At 36.8% G+C, this 23,048-nt stretch overlaps 1 protein-coding gene across 2 annotated transcripts in view; it reads left to right on the forward strand.

Moving 5' to 3' along the window:
- Positions 1–1,244: 1,244 nt before the first annotated feature.
- Nectin3 (nectin cell adhesion molecule 3) overlaps positions 1,245–23,048 on the forward strand; it is a 121,480-nt gene continuing 99,676 nt past the window's right edge. The window contains exon 1 of one of the 2 annotated variants that reach the window (XM_074073069.1): positions 1,245–1,632. In XM_074073069.1, coding sequence (XP_073929170.1) covers positions 1,473–1,632 — 160 coding nt within the window. In that variant the 5' untranslated portion in view covers positions 1,245–1,472. The remainder of the gene's footprint in view (positions 1,633–23,048) is intronic. The other variant, XM_020185944.2, reaches the window with a different exon arrangement.

The following is a 23,048-nucleotide window of genomic DNA, read 5'->3' on the forward strand; positions in this document are numbered from 1 at the left end:
AAGCTGTCCATTCTCCCCGTCCGCTCCCCCCGCCCCCCCAAAGCATAACCCCGAGTGACTGGGGCTTCAAGGTCAAGCCACGGCGGCTGTGCGTGGCGAGTGGATGAAGAGGACAGCGCGGACAGTCATCTGGGGGTGAGGGAGGGTTATGGTGAACCACAGACGTTCCTCTTACGGGCATATATTTAATACTTCCCGAGGTCGCTTTTCTGCGATTAGTTCGGAGGAAAACAAGCAAGAAATAGAATGACACGTGCGAACATGCAAATAACTAAAGAAAAACAGGACCGCACTCGAAGCCCTCCGATGGGGGAAATCCATGGCCTCCTGTTGCCAGTCGCCCGAGCGCGGAAAGTGGACAACCCGTCGGCCGGAGGAGAGAACCAAGAGCGAGAAAGCCAACCTCCGGGAGGGGGCGGGGGGTCTCCTCGGCCAGCTCCGCTGACCCTTCCAGAGGAGGGAGCAGGACAGACGCCGGTGCAGTCGTGCCTCGGCGAGCGGGGGGAAGTGGGGCTGGGGAAAAGGGAGGAATTCGGAGAGCACAGCTGTCCCGGGGAGCAGGAAGGAGGACAAAGTCTCTCCTTTCAGTCCCCAGCGCCCTGGCCAGGAGGGAGCAGGCTCGTCCAGCACGCTATGTCCAGCTTCCTAGACACGAACCTTTGGCTCGGGCAACGGAAGGGCAGGCTCACCCTGCCTTCCCCTCACTACCCTCTCCACGTCCCGGGTCCCTGCCAGAGGGAGAGCCACTCCGGAGAGCAGAGCGCCGAGAGCGATTGTCCCACAGCCCTCCGCCTCCGTCTGCTGCCGGGCCGCGGCGGACCCGCGAGGGGCGGAGTGGGCGAGACCATTGGAAACGCTGGGGAGGGGAGGAAAAGAGGCAGGAACGAGGGGCGGGGCCTGCTAACCTATTCCAGATTTTCCTGTCCTTTTTAAAGCTTTGCTTCGGGAGAAACCCCGTTATCAAAGTGTATGAAGAAGGTTTTTTTTTTTTTTTGAAAGGGGAGGAGCGTCTGTAGGAGGGCGGGGTGGGAGGAGACTCGGCGGTTTGCACCCCGGGATCAGACGGGTGCCGGAGTTGAGGGGAGGGCCGGCGAGTGCCTGCGCTGCCTCCGAGGGTCGGCTTCCTCTCCCCCTCCCGCGAGGGCGGGGTGGTGCGTTCCGAGTTCCCAGGAGTTCGGGGCGGGCGGGTGCCGGGGGGAGGGGAGGGGCGGCGGCGGCGGGCGGGCGTCTCCCGCCTCAGCCTCGGCAGTGGCGTCGGCGACGGCGGAGTCGAGGCAGCCGCGAGCGCTCGGCTGAGTGTCAGCCGGCGGCGACGGCGCACGAGCTGGGAGTTAGGGACACGCGCGCCGGACCTGCCGCCGCCGCCGCCGCCGCCGCCGCGCTGCGGCCGCTGCTGCCACCACCCAGAGCCTGAGGCGCCGGGGCCGAGGAAGCCGGGGGGCGGGCGAGCGGGCCGGGGGGGAGGGTGGGGGATGGCGCGGACCCCGGGGCCGGCCCCGCTGTGTCCCGCAGGCGGTAAAGCACAACTTTCCTCCGCTTCTCCCCCCGGGGCCGGGCTCCTGCTGCCGCCCCCGACGCCACCTCCGCTGCTGCTGCTGCTCTTCCCGCTGCTGCTCTTCTCCCGGTTCTGTGGTAGGTGAACCGCGGTGGCCGGCGGGGGCGGAGGGAGACGCGACCGAGGGTCCCGGCGGGCGGACGGCCGGGCGGGCGGGCCGGCCAGTCGGCCGGCCGGGAGGCGGCGGCGGCGAGGCAGTTAGGTTCGGCGGTTGGCTGCGCTAGCGGGTGCCGCGGACTTTGGCTGGAAACTTTTAGCCGCGCCCGGGGCGAGGCCAGGGAAGGACCGGCCGGGCGAGTGCAGCGCCGGCCTCCCGCTCCTCGGCCCGCTGCCGCGTGGGGGGCGGCGGTAGTGCTGGGTGCGCGGAGCCCCGCATTTGCTCCGGGGACCGTTACTTCCTAGCCCCACCGCCGAGCAAGCAGAGTGGGGACGATTGCGAGGGAGCTAAGATGCCGGCATGCACGTTTGCTGCCGCCTTTTTTCTTTTTCTTTTTTCCCCGGTGAAACTTGAGCTCTGAGCCCGGAAACCCTGGGGACCAGAGTCCCCACGGAATGAAGCTTTGGGGTCCCACCCCTCGTGGCCTTCCACCGAGAGCAGGCTCCATCTTAACCTACCGGGCTACAGCATCTCCCACAGCCAGTTTTCATGGGTCCTCCCGCCGGCCGCCGTCTGCCCTGGCAGCCTTTGGATCTGTTTGGATTGAGCCCCGAGATGCTGCCTTCCGGTTGTGGGACAGCTCACGCTGCTTCTTGCTTATTTTAGCAGTCCCTATCTGTTCCCCAGGACCAAGCTTTACCTTTTGAATACTTGATTGCTGCGGCTGTGCCCTGGCTGTTTTAATCACAGTAGCCCCGCTCTTCTTTCCTGTGACTTTCTTTCCTCATGTTTTAATACAGTTTTCCTGACACGTTTGGGAGTTTATCTCTTTGTAAATTCTGTTCCGAGCTATTTGAGATTAGAGGCCTACTTTTTAAGGATCGTGTTTTTAAAAAATCTGCTTTGCATGCAATAGAAATAGCGTGATAATCAATGAACTGCGGTGATTTGGGAAAATAAGACCACAGGTCTATGGAGATTAACTCTCAATTTCTTTGGGTAATATCAAAATGCTGCAGGACCTTGTTTATCCAAGGGTTCTTACTTGGTGAGAAAAATGGAGGGGCAAAACTTAGACTTGAGCAAAGACTGGTTCTCCGTGTATCATGATATTTTAAGCTGAAGTTTTGTATGTGAATATCCTGGGTAGAGTGATTTAGAAGACAGCATATGCTGTTACTGTTAGTAGGTGAGTCAGGGAAGTTGGTTATGGGGGAGGCAAAGTTTGAATGAGGTTGAGCCCCTCATAGGCCGAGGATTTCCTGTACCAATTTGCCACTACATTTTCAACACTGTAATAAAAGTTTCTGATTTATGTGGAGTGCAGTGTGTTATCTAATGACACCGTTTGTGTATCGCCATTCCCCAGATGTTTGTTCCAAGACACCTTTCTTAATCCTGTTACCCATTTACGTTAATAGAAGTTTCTAGATTGAATGTGTTTGCTGTTCGTATGTTACATTAAGGATTGTAGATGCTGTTCACAGTTCCAGGATAGTTAGAAGGAGAGTTAATACTTTACTATCCTGATTTAGTTTTTGTTAAGGACTGAAAGAATATTTGTATCTCCATAGAGGTACATTTGTCTAGTTAGACAAAACCCAATGGAAAACTGAAGCTAGATAACAGCTGATAGAGAAGATAGAATTTGCAATTGATTTCAGAGCGTTTGTGCAGATAAGCTGGTTACTTTTTGAAGAAACATGTTGGTTTTCACATGAAAGAAAGGTTTTAAAAAAGATCTCTCTAATGTGCTATTGGGGGAGCTTGGTATATTATTCTAGAGCTTAACAACTTTATTAGTGCAGGCAAATGGACTGTAATTTATAGGAGGTGTAGATTGGAGATTTTAGAATCAACTTCGTATAGTTGTAGACATAGGCACTGGCTTGTGTTACTGTGCACTACTCACTTAAAGGGCTTCCTTATTTGGGTTACAGTGTTATAACACCCTAATTTGTGAACTCTTATGACAAGTTTTTTCCATCAACCTCTGTTTTAGAATTCATTCTTAGAATAGGGCACAGTTGTGATTTAGGGATGGTTAGTAAGAATGGAAATGGGATTTTCTTCACGTAAGCTGTTTGTTGCGCTGTCAACTTGTGATACAACTATCAGTGTTAGAAATGCTAACATTCATAGTACTACTTACAAGGTGTGGCTTGCACTTACATTTGAGTAGACACCAGTTTTAGAGTTGAAAATGTAATTAGGGTCTAAAAAGATTGATGATTTGTAAATCACAATACTCTTAGCATACATAGATTTTTTTTTTCTTTTTGCTGCTACTTTGGATAAGTTGCTTACATTTAGTTTCTTCATAACTATAGTTGATTTTATGTTAATTTGACTGTTAAAATGTCTTTCACACTGGTAGTGTGAATGCTATACAAAATTGTTGTTTGGGATCTTATTGAAGAATTAAACTTTTTTTGAGACAGGGTCTTGCTATGTAGTTCAGGCTGGCCTTGAACTCATGATCCTCATGAGTGATCCTCCTAAGTGTTAGTATTATAGACATGTACCACCATGCCTAGCTTAAAGACTGAACTTTTAAAAATGAGAATTTTTCAGGTTGATAAACTGCCAGTTTTTAAGCCTAAGAAATTCCTAGGTATAAGGGGAGAGGGACTAGGTTTATAATATCTGATTTGACAAACCTCATTTAATTCTGAAATCCCATGATCCTTTACAATGACAGTAATCAAATAACACATTATCAGACTTATCTCACTTTTCTTAGGTGGTAGAGAGTATTAGGAATGTGATATTGATAAATGAGGAGACAGACTATTTGACCTTTATTAAGGCTCCATTTGACTCTGGGATTCGATTAGGTGGCATTTTTAGCAAGGCTTTATCTTTAGATGAATGTTCAGAAGATAACAGAAAAGAACTAATATAATAGGGAACCTTTAAAAGCACTTTGAGTGCTTTTTATATACTTGATAGGCACTTGGGACATAACACGTGGCAGAGTCCTGGCTTCAAGGGGCTTACAGTGTTGTGATATGTAACCTAGTGCTTTACCACTGAGCTGTACCCCCAGTCCTAAGTCATTTGACTCATACTTAATTGCGATTAGACATTGAAATGATATGATTAATACCTGTTTCTCCTCTCGCTCTTTCTCTGCAGTTTATGATTTAGTTACCAAAGAGGTAGTTAGATTCTGAAAAAAAGATTGCTACTTAATAGATAAGAATATTGGTAAGTTACGTATATTATCTCCTTACTAACAGTGCCTTTGTGAGGATTAAATGAGAAAGTAAAACACTAAGAATACATATAATGTAGTAGCATTAAATGTTAGCATTTGTTACATTGTGCAGTATAAACCAACCAGCCTGGCATTATTGACTCTTAAATTCTATTCTGATATCTTAAATGATTGAGTTTTCAAATTGACTTCCTATGTTTGTACTTTACATCTTCATACTGAATATATAGTTCAATCAGTAGTCTTTGAATATTTGTTAAATTTACATTAGATAAATACGCAGGTGACCAATTTGCAGAATATTAGAATATAGTCAAATTAACTCAACTATATATCTGAATGGACTACTTGAGTATTTCTTCTATAATGTCAAATATATTTTAAGAATACATTTGGCAATTCCATGAGGTCACTTAGAATATTAGTGATTATCGTGAAAATGAAGGACTGGAGAAGGGAGTCAAGATTTAGAATCTGCTTTATCTATTTACCCATAGTATCAGGTTAGAGCTAACAATACTTGTTGCCTACATGAGTTCTATATGGTAAATATGCATTAGTGGAATATGAATGAAATTTATACGCAAGCAAAAAGTATAAACTCTTCCATTCTTGCAATGAGCTATAGCATCAGAAATAAGAATTACAAAAACTAGGCAGGTTTGTGTGTGTGTGTGTGTGTGTGTGTGTGTGTGTGTTGGCTATTTACTGCCCTACCTTGTTTATGTCAAACAGTTCAGTATCCCTTATCCAAAATGCTTGGGACTAAATGTATTTTAGATTTGGGAATTTTTTGGATATTGGAATATTTGCATGTACATAATGGGGTCTCTTGGAGATGGGACCCAATCTAAACATGAAGTGCATTTATATTTCAGATAGACCGTATACATATAGCCTAAAGGTAATTTTATACAATATAAATAATTTTGTGCATGAAACAAAGTTTCATGTTGTGGGATTTTCTACTTGTGGCATCAAAGCTTTTTGATATTACAGCATTTTGTATTTTAGAATTTTGGATTGGGGTGCTCAATCTGTTCTTAAATGCATTCACATATTTACAATTTTACTGACTCAGCAACTGGTATACATCTTGTGTATCTCTATAGTTAAATAAAATTGATCAGCTATTGCCAGTTATTTGAAAATAATTGAAGGGAAGCTGACTGATCTTTGTTAAAAAATAGTATGTTGACATTCTGTAATTTACCTATTAATATTAATAAATGTTGCTATAGCATATTCTTTGATCTGTTAGTTTTCATAAGACTTAACAGTAAGGAATATGTCTTGCAAAAGATGAGACATTTAAGTAATAATTACTATTAATACATAAATGTAGGCTAAAATTTAATAACTCTTGAGTAAGTAATGGAATTTTAGCTGGAAACAGGGCTCAAGTGGCAGTGTTTGCCTAGCAAGCACAAGGTCTAGAGTTCAAAACCCAGTATCGCAGAAAAAAAAAGAGAGAGACATAAGTAATGGAATTTTAAAGATAATTTTGTGTGTCAAGCATTCATATCCAAAATCTGAGCACCATTTGTTGTATTTTTGATTACTTTACACATTTTTGTCTAGGGTTGCATTTAAATATTTCCTTTCCTGAATGTCACTAAACATACGATTTTTATTTTCATAATAGGGTCTAAAATTAGTCATTATTTTACTTTTTATTATTAGTGATACTGGGAATTGAATTCAGAAACTCCATCTTACTAGGCAAGTGCTCTACCACCTGAGTTATTATCCAGTCTCTTTGTTTTTAGTTTTTCAGATAGGGTCTCATACTTTTGCCCTGGCCAGGCCTCAGGTCTCAATCCTCTTACCTCTGTTTCTGAAGTAGTGGGATTACAGGGGTGTACCACTGCACTGAGTCGTAATCATTATATTAAATAAAGTTTGTTTCAAGTGTTCCTCAAGGGTGAACTTCATGTCTTCCTAATGGCTCACTTATAACGTAGGTTATCAGTTTAAGATTTTAGTGAGTCTAGTTATGTCTACATTGCAAATACTATATCTATTTTAGAAAGTATATTAATTTATACTTACATTGAAAATTTTATCTGTTCACTTTAGTATAGTATCCAGGTTTTTCTTGTAAGTCTGTTGATTGGCTAACATTTACTCTCCTAAATAAAATAAATAGGGAAGAGCTATTGCATTGTGAGTGGATATTCATAAATTGGAATTTGAGCCGTATAAAAATACACCAACTCATAATTGTATTAAATGATTAGAAATGACAGTATACTTTTCAACGCTATATATTATTTTGTAGGCTTAAAATAATGTGTGTGTGTGTGTATGATGTGTATTTACTGGCTTCCCTTGTTTATGTCAAACAGGTTGAGTAGGATTTATAGGTAAGGAGAGGTTATAATAGTTTTAGCTGCATTTTTTTCATTAACTTAATGGTTAAAAAATAATCAGGGTTCTTACTTTAAATAGGTTGTTGGACTGAGTAGAGATTTTTTTTTTTCCTTTTTTTAGGTTAATAGCCTATGTTTCCTCAAAAGAAGCAAAATAACAACAACAAAAAAAAGTGGGTGGGGAGAGCATATATAAATCTCTATTCTTTGATGGTCAGAGTCAACAAAGGTAGGGTGTGTGGATGTTTTCAAATCAGAGTTTCTAGGGAATCATTTTTAAAAACAATAAAGCCAGGGTCCACCAGATCAAATTGCAGGAGGGTTGGAGAGAGGAACTTGGGGATCTAGGTGTTTTTATTTTGAGGGACATCTTCAAGTGTTTCTTTCTTCTCCCTAATCAGTGCTATTCATTATAGCATTTTTATTTATGATTTACCAGATGTGATCACTCTTCTAAAGAAATACACTCCAGATTTTGTATCCTTAAGTGCTTAGTATATAGTACATACTCACATTTCTTTAATTCAAGCAAAATAAGTTTGGGCTAAACTTACATTGTGCAATAGAAATATAATATATGCCATATAGTTCTATTTTCCTAATGTTAAAAAAGTAAAAGAAAGTGAAATTATTCTTCATGTGCTTAACATAAGATAACTAATTTTCATTTGGGCATGCAATTGATATTAAAAATTTAGATATTTTACATTTTATTTCATATGTTTTTTTGTTTTTTGGGGACGGTAGTACTGGGTTTTGAACTGACGGCCTCAAAAGCTCTCTACCACTACAGCCACCTCCTCATCCCCATAATAAGTCTTTGAAATCCTGTTGGTATTTTACAGTTTCAGTTTAGACTAGCTGTACCTAATGAACTTGATTGTCAAGTGCATTGTGGCTGGTAGCTACTACTTTGAACAGTACAAGAGTAAATTAGTCACTGTCCCTGAAGTAGGTTATGTTCTTTACTCATACATAAAGCCTATAGAATGACATTCTAGTCAAAATCTTAAGCACTTGGTTATGACTTTATCCCTGAAGACTTCCCTTACTACTTCTTGCATACCATGAGCATGCAAATTTTTTCATGCTTTTAGGTTTGGAAATTGTTGAAGCGTTTGTTTGTTGAATAATAATCTTAGAAGTATGTTTTTGGGAGAAAGCTCCATGATTGAGTGCATTTTAGAATGAGAAAACTAACCATAATACCTCTCATGGCAATTCACAGTGTGCTTTAACATACTATGGGAAAGATAGCCTTAGAAAGAGAGATACTTGGTTGACATTGCTATCGTGAAAGACATACGTATTTTAAATTTGAGATATAAATTAGAAATGGTTGATAGGCATAATGTTACTACTTGAGATAGTACTTCATTTTTGTTGTTGTTGGTGGTGGTGGTGGTACTGGGGTCTGAACTCAGGATCTTACACTTGCTTTTTACCACTTGAACCATGCCTGACCCCTTTTTGACTTGATTATTTTTCAAATAGGGTCTCATGTTTATTCCTGCCACGTCCCAGACCACGCTTCTCCTATTTATGCTTCCCACATAGCAGGGATGATAGACGTAGCTTTTATTGATTGAGATGGGGTCTTACAGACCTTTTGCCTTGGTTGGTCTTGTCCTGATCTCCTCCTTCTAACTAGGATTACAGGTTTGAGCCATTGTACCCAGCCTTGGTTTTAGTTCTTTACATAAATTCTTAGTACTGTCTTTATTCCCCATTGCCATACCCATTCTGAATCCTAAGTATTTGCAGAATTGCCCTTCAGGAAAAATTCAAGTATTCTTTGGTATTGCAGTCAGTTGTGTCTAAACTAACACTTAGGTGCACAAACAGAACTAGGGCTTCATCTCAGTGTGTGAGAATATTATTTATAAATAAGAGCGTGCTAGACTTTTCCAATTACCTCAATTCAGAGGAAAAAAACCAAAAATATTAGTGAAATGTTAGTATTGGGAAACCATGGCAAAGTTAATTTTGTATGGTAACTAGCCTGTGAGTTGTCCACAATAGAAATGATTGCCATTACTAAAATATTTTAGGCCATTATTTTTGAAGATTATTAATAAAAATTCAAATTTATAGTTATTGTGGAATAAGCTAAAATTGATTTCACAAATGTCCTGTCATTATACTCTCAGACTCTACTAATTTGATTCAGGACTGTAGGTTCAATTTAATACTAAGTCAGATTGTAAACTTCTAGTTTTTAAACTGGCTTTAGAGATATGCTAGCTCCTTTATTTTAAAGGCAAAATTCTAAAAAATGCTAATCAGTTTCTTTTATTCATTTGTTTTTGAAGAAATTCAGGTGGGAGAAGGTACTTAGATAATACTTCTATCCTTTTTAAGTATGTAGAGCTAGAACATCAGAGCAGTTTTCACTAACTCATGTTTATGTTTATTGGCTATAGCAGCTACTCTTAAATCTCTGAAGTTCTGCTTGTTAAACTTAAAGGAGGTAAAAAAAATTACAGATAACACAGACCTTTAGAAACATGTGAATAATGCACTTGTATCCAGAATCAACTTTTACAGTAGCTTCCCCATTCCTATAAGCAGTACTTAGATTATAAATTGTCTTAATGATACAGTTTGCCTAGTTATTAAACAGAATGAACTTTAATAATGAAATAGCAGTAAGGAACAACGTATACCAACTCCTATAACAACAACCTTGTTGTTCTTATATATTAGTACAGTGTTGAGATTCATAACTTTTTCATTTTAAAGCTGATTTATATAGACCCTATACTTGGCTGATTTTGAATAACAGTAAAAAGGCATATCAAGGCTACAATTAGTAATACTAATGAAGACATCTATTATTTCTTAGCAGGAAATAAGACTGTCTAGTTAGACACATTCTTTTCTATATTTTAAAAATAAAATTCAGAAATAAAAATAGATTATTTTTCTAATTTTAAATGAGAAAGCATTCTCAACTCATAGATATTTTAAAAAGACTGAGCAATTAGGTGGCTGTTTTGAAGTCATGCATTTCAAACTTAGTTTCCATATATGTAAAAGAATCTGTGTTGATTCATTTTTGTTGTACTTACAGTTGATAGTGAAAATGTTTAAATATTTAAGTAGCTGGTGAAATTTATTATAGCATTCCAAAGAGTCTCTTGTCCTTAAAGCTTTAATCCTGACAGTGCATGTTAAAATAAAAACAAATCTGAAGTTCCCTAAGAAAAACGCATTTTTCTTTGATGATACTACTGTTACTTTGCTGCCCTCTACAGTCATCTAGAATAGTTGTTCTATGTGTGGATTTTTCTCTCATCAGATGAGATTTCCTTGACCTCTGAACTTTAAGGTTAGGAATGGGTTAAATAATTGTTAAAATATAAAGTTTAGCTAATCACAGCAGTTGATCCATTATGGATAAAGTAAAAGACTTAGAAAATGGAGCTGTGGAGATACATTGGGGATCACTGAACTTCAATCAGGAAACAGATGATAGAGCACCAACCATCATGTATGTGCCAGGTAATACAGGGGATACTGGGGGTGGGATGGGGAAATAAGGCACGGTGCTGCATTTAATTTATAAATAACAGACTAAAAGCAAAGTATATATGTATATATGTATATATATATATATATATATACACACACACATACATATATATACACACACATACATGTATGACATTTCTAACAGCATATTGAAGTAGCATGGTATGATACAGCTTTAAAAAAGACCAGTAAGTTCTGAAAGAATCAAGGAAAACTGATTAGAAGAGTTGAATCTTTTGAGCTTTGTCTTCAGGAATAGAATTTAGTTGGATAAACCATGGTTATTTCAAATAGGAAAGAGAATTTTTTCCTTTTCAAGCACGAAGTGTCTCACATGAAAAGGTCTGTGATAGGCCCCTTAGACTATTTACCCTTGAAATATAAAATTTATTTCTTTGCTATTTCTTGGTATTAGGCATCAAACCCAGAGCCTACTCTACATGCTAGTTACCTACTCTATCATTGAACTATGCCCTCAGCCAAAGAAACGTAAAATGTAATTGTCAAGAGATTTGAATTAGAACCTAGGGGGGTGTGTGTGTATCTGTGTGTGGGTCTGTGTGTGGATCTCTGTGTGTGTGTTACTCCAGTAACTTTTGCCTTTTTCATCCTCTATAAAATTGTCTCAATAATACTGCCTTCACAAAATTGCTATGAAACAATGTCCTTGTTAAAAAAGTGTCATAGAATTATAGAAGAAGGAACAGTTTATCTGCAGATAGGAGGAAGATTTAAAGAGAAGCTAATTTTCTAGCTGAATCCTGAAGGGCAATTTAGATTTCCAGTTGTGAGGGAAGTTCAATGAAAAAAGCATTACAGGTTGAAAAGACCATTGGGATGGGACTTCATAGAAGGAATTTGTGTTCCTGTGGTGTTTAAGTTTGAATTTTATAGAGGGAAGTCATGTTTTGGTTTGGTTTTGGCTGAGGAAGGAATTTTAACTCTATGGTAGGCAGTGAAGAATTTTTTTCTTTCCCTCCCTCCCTCTTTTCCTTCCTAACTTTTTTTTTTTTTTCCTTTTCTTCATTTCTTTGTTTGAGATGGTCTCACTATGTATCACAGGCTGACCTTGAACTGGCAATACTCCTGCATCCTCCTCTTGGGTACTGGAATCATAGGTGTGTACTGCCTCACTGGGCAGGCAGTGAAGAGCTTTTAGGAAATCTATTTTTTGAAGAAAACTGAATCAACGCTCTGATTTGAGAATATTGCATAGCTCAGACAACAATATAAAAGATACACTGGTGCTATGAGAGAGGCAAAAGGGGTCATTGGAAAAAAAGATTACAGGATAAATAACAATTTGGTAGAGGTTTGAAGGGAGAAATGGATCTGAGAAGTGTACTACATGGTGTTTGGACATCCTTGTGAATGATGAAAAAAGGGTTAGGTGTGAACTAACTTGAATTCTTTTTTGAATAACTAGGAAAGGATGATGAAGGGATTGACTAATCAATCCAGTAATTTTTTGGAGGCATGTTAATTGTGGTGCCTCTGGGGTTTGTTTTTGAGCTGTAGTTGGAAGTGGGATATAGGAAGTAAGATGTGATATTGGGAATTGTCAGGATGTTTGGATTAGATGAGCTGTTTGAGTGAAAAGGGGACACAGTGGGAAGAGGAAGGAGAAGAAAAGGAGAAAGTAAGTCTAGGAAGGGAAGAGAAGAGGGGTGGTGAAAATTCTTGAGATAGAGGTATTTGTAAACTATCAGAAAGAGGAAGAGGAGATAGAAATAATCTGGGAAAAAAACTTGATAAGTAGGCAACACATTTAGCAGTTAGAAGGAGGATATCTGTGACAGCAATGTCAGTAAAAATGGTTGGAAGAAAAAAGTCAAGCCCCAAGGAATTAACAAATGAGGGGGTAGTGAAGTGTAGGCTACACTTCACTTACTCTTGAGAAGGAGAATTCAAAGAATGTATCACTTTACTATGGACAGAATGTTTGTGTGTCCTGCTCATTACTATGTTGACCCCTGTATTTCCTAATACCAATATAATGATATAGGAAGTAATTGGGTTTAGATGAGGTTAGAAGGGTAGTACCGCAAGAAAACAACCATTTGCAACCCAGACAGAGGGCCCTTATCAGGAACTGGACCATATTGGCACTTTACCTCAGACTTTCAACCTCCAGACTGCAAGAATTAATGTCTGTTGCCTAAGGCACCTGTTATAGTGTCCCAAGCTATGACATCAGTCAAGGTTCTTAGTACTAACAAACAACAGAAACTTGACTCTTGTTATAAGAAAATTTACTAAAGGATGTAGGGTGGAAATCAAGGACCAAAAGAGAGATAGGTATCGCGAACTATACCACAGCCAAGATGATGTTGAGGAGAAGTCTTTCAAGGCCATTACTTGCTGTCCCTAGACATAGTTTTGCCTCTGGCACTGGCATTTGACACTCTTATGTTGCGTTTGCTATAGCCCAAGGAAATATATTGTCTATGGTTGTTCACTGTAGACAGTTGAAGAAATATTTCTTTAATTAAAATTTAAAGATGAAACTTTTTTTTCCTTTGGGAAAGGAGTAGGAGGAGTACATTGACAAGGTCAAGAACAGAAATTAATTAGAAACATTAAAAACAAAAGAAAGGCTAGTCTTAGTGAGAGACCCTTCCTAGGGAAAACAAAATGATTGGCTTAAGAGAGGGCAATTATTGAGAGGCTTTGATCTTTAATGACAAAAGTAATGCATTTTGAGAATAGAGTTGTGATTGGTTGATATTGAGATTTAGGCTAGGGCCTTTGGAGAAAATAGAATAAAACATCAACTAAGAGTAAATTAAATGATGAGTCAGCATTGAAAGCATGAGTTAGCGTAACATGAACTTGTAACGTGAATGATGGTGTGGTAGTAGTAATAAGTTTATGTTGGTGGCTGCATACATATAATTGAGCACTGGTCTGTCAGAGATTCAAGGAACTGTAAAAAAATAAAATATTTTTTAGCCAGCTGATAAAGAATAAAATATGTTCCTGGGAACTAATGGTATTTATGTATTGGAGGAAGTAAAATACAAAGTCAGGCTACTGAATGTCTCTTGATTATGATATAATGCAACGTGATAGTTTGTGAACCGAGAAATAATATGAAGCTAGTATTTAAGAAAGTGATTTATCATAAATACATTCTGGATGTAGTTATTAAGGTCAGTAATGGAACTTTAATAGTAGAAATGAATAAGTTTAAAATAGGAAATTGTTAGATTATTAGAAAATAATCACTCTTGATGATACCAGAATTTGAGTAGTGGGGAAAAATGAGTGAATTTGAAGTTTTTGTATTGGAAGAATGAGAGGATGGTGTAACAGTTGATGAATGGGAGGTTGAGGTAAGAATCACACATTATACTGAAGGGTATATTTAGTTTCTTAGAGGTACCATAACAAACTAGGTGGCAATTTGTGATCTCATCCTAAGTTACGTATTATATCTATAGATACTGTGTTTTCAAATAAGGTCACATTGACAGGAACCTAGTGGGTTTGGGCTTCAACATATATTTTTGGGTGATAGAATTCAAGTTGTAACAAGAGTGATGATTTTTGTTTCGATGGTATTAAGTAGATTTGGAGGTTGATTCAAGTCAAAGTGCCAGGTAAAAACAGCATTTTGAAAACATGAAATATGAGCTGAAGAAGGCTTCAGACTTATGAAACACTGAACTTTTTTATTGACATAGACTTAAGTGTGCAGTTACGTGTAATACCACAAAGTGGGTATATCCATGAAACCACAACTTCAGTCAGTTATAAATCCTGTCTTCAGAAATAACTGCAGTTACTTCTTTTAACACTGTATGTACGTTTTATTTATTTCTGAGTTTTATATAATACTTGTTTGCTGATATTTTGAAATGCATTCAGACTATTGCATGTAGCCATAGTTCTTTTTTCTAACCACTGTATAGTGTTCTGTTCTATAACTATTTCATAATTTATCAGTTTTAATGTTAGATAGGCATTTGGGTTGTTTTCACTTTGAGGCATTTATAAATAGTACTGCAGTGAATATCCTTACTATCTTTTGTTGGTGGAATTGCCAGTTCATATTATGTGTACTTTGTTTTTGAGAGTGCTTATAACAATTTATATTCCCACCAATAGGATGCTAGGTATGAATCCTTTGTTATGTTTATTGTCCACTTTGGACTTTTCATTCCATCAGTGATGTTTTGATGAATGGAAGTTCTTTAATATATATACAGGTAGTCAAAACTCATCTTTTTCTTTATACTAGATTCTTTGTTCTCTCTGTTACACACCCCTCCTCCCTCTTTCCCTCTTTCCCCTTTTTTTCTTTTATTTATTTATTTATTATTCATATATGCATACAATGCTTGGGTCATTTCTCCCCCCCTGCCCCCGGCAGAAACTATTTTGCCCTTATCTCTAATTTTGTTGAAGAGAGAGTATAAGCAATAATAGGAAGGAACAAGGGTTTTTGCTAGTTGAGATAAGGATAGCTATACAGGGAGTTGACTCACATTAACTTCCTGTGCATGTGTGTTACCTTCTAGGTTAATTCTTCTTGATCTAACCTTTTCTCTAGTTCCTGGTCCCCTTCTCCTATTGGCCTCTGTTGCTTTTAAGGTATCTGCTTTAGTTTCTCTGCGTTGAGGGCAACAAATGGTAACTAATGTTTTTAGGTATCTTACCTATCCTCATATCTCCCTTGTGTGCTCTCGCTTTTATCTTGTGATCAAAGTCCAATCCCCTTGTTGTGTTTGCCCTTGATCTAATGTCCGAATATGAGGGAGAACATACGATTTTTGGTCTTTTGGGCCAGGCTAACCTCACTCAGAATGAAGTTCTCCAATTCCATCCATTTACCAATGAATGATAACATTTCTTTCTTCTTCATGGCTGCATAAAATTCCATTGTGTATAGATACCACATTTTCTTAATCCATTCGTCAGTGGTGGGGCATCTTGGCTGTTTTCATAGCTTGGCTATTGTGAATAGTGCCACAATAAACATGGGTGTGCAGGTGCCTCTGGAGTAACCTGTGTCACAGTCTTTTGGGTATATCCCCAAGGGTGGTATTGCTGGATCAAATGGTAGATCAATGTTTAACTTTTTAAGTAGCCTCCAAATTTTTTTCCAGAGTGGCTGTACTAGTTTACATTCTCACCAACGGTGTAAGAGGGTTCCTTTTTCCCCGCACCCTCGCCAATCCCTGTTGTTCGTGGTTTTGTTAATGATGGCTATTCTAACAGGGGTGAGGTGGAATCTTAGTGTGGTTTTAATTTGCATTTCCTTTATTGCAAGAGATGATGAGCATTTTTTCATGTGTTTTTTGGCCATTTGAATTTCTTCTTTTGAGAAAGTTCTGTTTAGTTCACTTGCCCATTTCTTTATTGGTTCATTAGTTTTGGGAGAATTTAGTTTTTTAAGTTCCCTATATATTCTGATTATCAGTCCCTTGTCTGAAGTGTAGCTGGCAAATATTTTCTCCCACTCTGTGGGTGTTCTCTTCAGTTTAGAGACCATTTCTTTTGATGAACAGAAGCTTTTTAGTTTTATGAAGTCCCATTTATCTATGCTATCTCTTAGTTGCTGTGCTGCTGGAGTTCCATTGAGAAAGTGCTTACCTATACCTACTAATTCCAGAGTATTTCCTACTCTTTCCTGTATCAACTTTAGAGTTTGTGGTCTGATATTAAGATCCTTGATCCATTTTGAGTTAATCTTGGTATAGGGTGATATACTTGGATCTAGTTTCAGTTTTTTGCAGACTGCTAATCAGTTTTCCCAGCAGTTTTTGTTGAAGAGGCTGCTTTTTCTCCATCATATATTTTTAGCGCCTTTGTCAAAGACAAGTTGGTTATAGTTGTGCGGCTTCATATCTGGGTCCTCTGTTCTCTTTTTTCTTTTTGAAATAGGATCTTCCTGTACACAGGAAGAGTTGGATATTTTTTTAAATAAATTTTTATTAGGATATATTCATGATTCTGCATAAGTCTAACAATTCCAGTTAGACTTATGTTGTGCCTTATTTACATTGCCCCCATTGTCTCTCCCCCTCACCTTCCTCCCCACCCCACTTAAAGCAAGTGCAAGAGGTTTTCTAGTTCTGTTTCATATAGGCATATGAAATCCATCTACCATATACTATCACCTTAATCTCCTTAGTTCGCCTTCCCTCCTCCACTGTTACCCCACACCCCACACACTGTGCATATTTTACAGTCCTGGTTTTCAGAATTTGAGTTGATGTTCAGAGGGGTGTCTCAGTGTATGCCCTCTGTGGGTGTGCTTTACTTTGGTCTGTTCAGTCCCTTAGAATACTCTCCCTTACCCCTTTACCTCCTACTCCCATTTTTCAAATCTTTGAATACATATTCTTTATATCCACTACCTTCACATCTTGTGGTATGTGATATTACTGTTGCTCTATCATTCTCTTTTTCCATTCTCTCTGTCCCCAAGTACCATAGAGTAGTTATACTGTTGCAAATATATTCTACAGCTGAGCTTACATATGATCATGTTTGTTTTTGTGTATATGTTTATCTTTGGATCTGTCTTCCACATATGAGAGGAAGCATGCATCTTTTGTGTTTCTGATCCTGGTTAACATGATGTCCTCCAATTGCATCCAAACGCCATGTTATTATTCCTTGTGGCTGAGTAATATTCCAGCTTGAGCTGGCTTCCAATACAAGATCCTTCTGCCTCAGCCTTCAGAGTGTTGAGTTACAGGTATTCAAGGCTGTTGTTTGTATCTTTTTCACAGAAATTTTTCTCTAACACATCATCATGAAACATTTTTCTCTTAGATTTATTATTTTGATTTTAGTAGGATGTATGTAGAATTTATTTGTGATTATATATGCTAGGGTCCATATCTTTTATCTTTATTATCTAATCAGCCATCACCATTTATGGAAAAGACCTGCTGTGTACTGTTGTTGTAATAAATAGCTCTATATGTGTCAGTTTAACTCTATTCCATTGGCCCATTTTTTGTCTTTGCACAAATATCTCATAGTTTTACACTATAGCCTGGTTTCAGGTAGAAATAATCCTCCTGTTTGAGTTAATAGTGCTTAGTCTTGGTTCCTTTTCTTTTCCATATAAATTTTATTAGCAGTTTGCCAATATCCACAATGGCCCATAGGAACTTTTATATTGGGAATACATTAAATCTGTATGGAGTAATTTGGGACTAAATTGATAACTTTATTAGCATATATTAAATGTACAAAGGGATTTCATTTGTTATTTCCATGCTTGCATATAATGTGCTTTAATAACAGTAAATTGATATCTTTATAACATCAAGTTTTCCAGCCTATAAACATGGTTTCTCTATTTGTTGAGTTTTCTTTATTTTAAAATTTTGTAGGTTCTTTTCTATGTGTAAAAAGACTTCATATAGCTATAAATTCCACAGTAAATTTAATCTAAAATTACTGAACAGTAGTTTTATTTCGTTTTTTAATATTGTTACAAATTATAAAGTATTTTCTAATTGTTTACAAGCACATAAAAAGATAGTTGACATTAATATTGTGACCTCATATCCATGCACTTTGCTTAACTTCACTGATTTCTAGTACTTTGTAGAATCTTTTAGATTTTTCCATGTGTACAATTGTGCCATCTATGAATAATGAAAGCCTGTGGTCTTATAGTTTTTTTATCCTTTTCCTTTGCCTTACTGTACTGGATAGGACCTCTAATGTGTTGAAATAAAGTGGTGACTGCAAGCATCATTGATTGTCTCATTCATAATCTCAGAGATAAAAAAATGTCCAGCATTTAAAAATTAAGTATTTTAAAATGTTGAAGTATTTTTAAGTGTTTTAATTAAGTATCTTTAAATGTTTGCTATAGGGTATTTTTTGTTTTGATAGAACCTTTTTTTAAAAAATTGGATTAGGGAAGTTTCTTTCTACTCCTAGTTTGCTACAGATTTTTATCTTGAGTGGGTGTTTAATTTTACCAAATGCTTGATCTTAAAACCGATGTGATTCCCCTCCCTTTTTTTTAATGAAGCAAATTATATTTTAAGAAATATTAAACCATGTTTGTGTTTTAAGAATAATCCCAGTTTGGTTGAATGTCCTTTAATATGTCACTGAATTCAGTTTATTATTTTCTTTTCATTTATGAGTTAAATTGGCCTATAATTTTCCTTTTTTTTTTTCCCCCCATGAAAGGGTATTGTTATGTAGGCTGGGATTATAGGTGTATACCACTGACTTAATTTCCTTTCTTGTAATGCATTTGTTAGGTTTTGATATCAAGGTTATAGAGGGATGATTAAAAATTTGAAAATGCTATGTCTTTTTCTATCCTGTGTAAAAGTTTAGTTTTTTTATGTTGTTTTTTTTTGTTTTTGTTTTTGTTTAACTGTGTGGTAGGATTCATAGGCAAACCCATCTGGGCCTAGAGATTTTGTTGTTTGAAATAAGGCTTTAATTTACAGATCCAACTTGTTCATAGTTGCAGTATTAGTGAGACTTCCCATGTTCAATTTGGGCATGTAAAGTCATTGTAGAAATTTGTCAACTTCATAATTTCAAATCTGTTGATGTGAAATTGTTCAGAATATCATTTCATTTATCTTTTTAATGTCTGAAGAACCTATAGTCATGCTTTACCTTTTTAATTCTTATATTGGTATTTTATACCTTTTCTGGATCAGTCTTTCCAGTTTATCAGTTTTACTGACTTTTCAAAGTACCCATTTTGACCACTTTGGTTTTTGATTGTTTTCTATTTCATTATTTTCTAGTATTTTTTATTTTCTTGTGCTTTTTGGAGGTATTTCATATTCTTTCCTGGTTCTTTTGATAGATTATTGATTTTCAGCTTTTCTCTTTTCTCATTTGAGCCTATATATTTCTCTTTAGTTATGACTTATCTGCATCCCATGTATATTCAATCCAAAGCATTTAAAAATTTCCACGTGATCTTTTTGTCTCATGGATTATTTCAAAATATATTGCTTAATGTGGACATAAGGGGGATATCTTTTGTCTCATTGATTTTTAGTTTAATTACATTGTGTCAAGGAACTCACTGTGTATAATTTCAATCTTTGTGCCCAATATGCAGTCAGTTGTGCCAATTCCATGTACACTTGAAAAGATTATGTGTGTGTGTTATATATATTCACACACATATGCATATGTGTGTATATATTAAGTTGGTTGTGTTGTTGAAATCTTTATCATATCCAGCTTTTTTATTCTTCATCAGTTAGTCACTTAGAAGTGTGTGGAAATACACCAGGATGTGGATTCGCCCATTTTTTTCCTTGTAATTTTGTGAAGTTTTGCTGTGTAGCTTGAGTTTAAGTTATGGGTTACAATGAAATTTAGAATCATTAATTTTTCCTGGGGCTTGATTTTCTTACCAGTATTAAAATAGTCCTTTATCTATAGCATTACTTCTTGCTTTAAAGAATACTTTTAGTATAGCTACACTTAGGTTTATTTTAGTTAAGTGTTGGCAATTTATCTTTTCCCCAACCCTTCAACCTTTCTTTGTTTTTAAATTTAAGGTATGTCTCTTGTAAGCAAAATGTATTTTTAAAAATGCCAGCTGTTAAGCTTTGCATTTATTGCAAAGAATATTATTACAGTTAACCTCATTATGTATTTGAGCTCATACTATCTTCCATTTTACTCTACTTCTCCATATATTCTTCATTTTATTTATTCATCTATTGTTTTCCTTTGTATTATTTTTAATTACATTTCTTAATAAATTATAATATTTTCCTGTTCACTTCGAGGCTACCCTAGAGATTATAAGATGCATCAGTGATAAGCTCAAAGTAGACTTTAAGGCAAGGTGTATTGTTTGATACAGAAGGCCATTTGGATTTGGGAGGGGGTATCCCAGGACCCTTGCAAATACCCAGAATTGCAGATTGCTGAAGTCCCTTATGTAAAATAGTATAATACTTGTGACATATGTAACCTTAAATATTCTTAGATTACTTAAAATTCCTAATTCAATGTATATGTTATGTTAATAGTTACTATTTAGAGAATAATGAGAAAATGTGTACATATATTTAATGGAGACATAATTCTTTGAAAAATTTACCGATTAGAAGTTGCTTTTGTGGATGCAAGAACCCTTGGATCTGGAGGGCTGACCATATGTATATATGTATATATACACATTATGATTTCCTAGACAGTACAGAAACTATTAGTTACTTTAGCTTTTTGTCCCTATTCTATATTTAGTATTATTTATTGTGTGTATCCAGTAAGGCATTTTTATTGTTTTATACATTTTGAATTATTTCTTTTGTATGGTATATCATCTTCCTTTTGTTGGGTTTTCATATCTTTAACGCAAATTAAAGTTTCCATCTGGAATTCTTTTTCTTCTGCCACAAAGGCAACCTTTGTGTTTTCTTTAATTCAAATCTGATAATTAAAACTTTCTTTTTTATCAAAATTTCTCTACTTTTTTATAATATTTAGTGGCTTATTGATGTAAGCATATCATATAACTCACTGAATTAAATGTATAGTTAGGGACTTTTAATATATTCACAGAGTTGTACAGCTATCAATGTAGTTAGTCAATTTTATCCCCTCAAAAAAACAAGTCATTTCCCATTTACTTCATCCCTCTCAACATTAAGCAACAAATTTACTTTGTCTTTATAAATTTACTTATTCTGTATATTTCATATTAATGTTACATAAAATCTTTTTGTGTTTATTTCATGCATCATAATGTTTTCAGGGTTCATTCATGTAGCACATGTCAGTTCTTCATTCTTTTTATTATAAATATTTTATTGTGTGGGTATAACACATTTATCTAGGTTATCAGTCAATAGATATGTGGATTATTTCCATTTTTAGCTATTATGAGTAATGCTTCTGTAAACATGAGTGCACACGTTTCTGTGTGTCTGTATATTTTTATTACACTTTGATACTTACCCTGGAATGAAATTGCTGGGTCCTTTTGTAACTATACTTAACCTTTTGGGGAATAGCAGGACTGTTTTCCAGTGGGGCACCAAGTTCCTTTCCCACCAGTATTGTATGCTGCTTCTCCACATCCTTATAAAACTTACAGGCACTTACTGTCTTTTTTATTGTACCATACCAGTGACTGTAAAGTGATGAATCACTGTTTGGATTTGCATCGCTCTGATGGTCATGATGTTGCACAAGTTTTCATTTGCTTAGTGAATGTTTATTATATCTTTGAAAATAAGTCTGTTCACATCCTTTGTATATGTTTCAGTTGGGTTATTTGTATTTTTGTAATTGAGTTCTAAGAGGATTTTTTTAAATTAAATATTCTAGTGACAAGATCTTTATGTATTTGATCTGTAAGTATTTCACTCAGTAGGTTTTATTTTCACTTTCTTCATGTTAGTACAGACATTTTTAATTTTGATAAAGTTTAGATTATTTCTTGTCTTTTATGTACCTGAGGTGGGTTTTTTGTTTTGTTTTGTTTTGTTTTGTTTTTGGTGTCATGTCTATGAAGGATTTGCCTGAAACTTAACTACTATCTTTTTGTAGGAGTTTTATAGTTTTAACTTTTTACATTTAGGTTTATGATACATTTTGAAGTACATTTATTGCATGGTATGAGGAATGGATCCTACTTCATTTTTTTCTTTTAATGTTGGTTATCTAGTTATAGCAGGACCATTTGTTAATATTATTATAGTTTCCCCGTTGAATTGGCTTGGTACTACTCTTTTTGTAAATCAATCAGAAGCATGATGGTTTATTTCTAGACTCTTAGTTCTATTCTATGGATCCATATGTCCACCTTTATTCTAGTGTTACACAGTTTTGATTAATTTTGCCACACAGTTTTATTACTTAAGTTTTGCACAGCATCTTGAAATTGGAAAGTATTAGTCCACCAACCTTGTTCTTTTTTTTTTTTTTAAGTTTGGTTACTCTTGTCCTTTTACTTTCTATATAAATTTAAGGTTGAATTTAATAGGGATTGCATTGAATCTGTAGATCATTTTGGGAATTTTTGTCGTTTTAATAGTATTACGTCTTTTCATACATGAAGATGAACTAACTTTCCAATTATTTAGTTTTCTTTGATTTCTATAGTATTACATCTTTTCATACATGAAGATGGACTAACTTTCCAATTATTTAGTTTTCTTTAATTTCTCTTAATGCTGTTTTGCAATTTTAAGTATGCATTTCACTTTGTTGCTGTTATCAGTGGAATTTTCTTAATTTTGTTTTTCATATTATTCATTGCTAGTGTACAGAAATACAACTGAATTTTATGTA

Source organism: Castor canadensis, chromosome 5 (genome assembly GCF_047511655.1).
Source record: "Castor canadensis chromosome 5, mCasCan1.hap1v2, whole genome shotgun sequence".
NCBI lineage: Eukaryota > Metazoa > Chordata > Mammalia > Rodentia > Castoridae > Castor > Castor canadensis.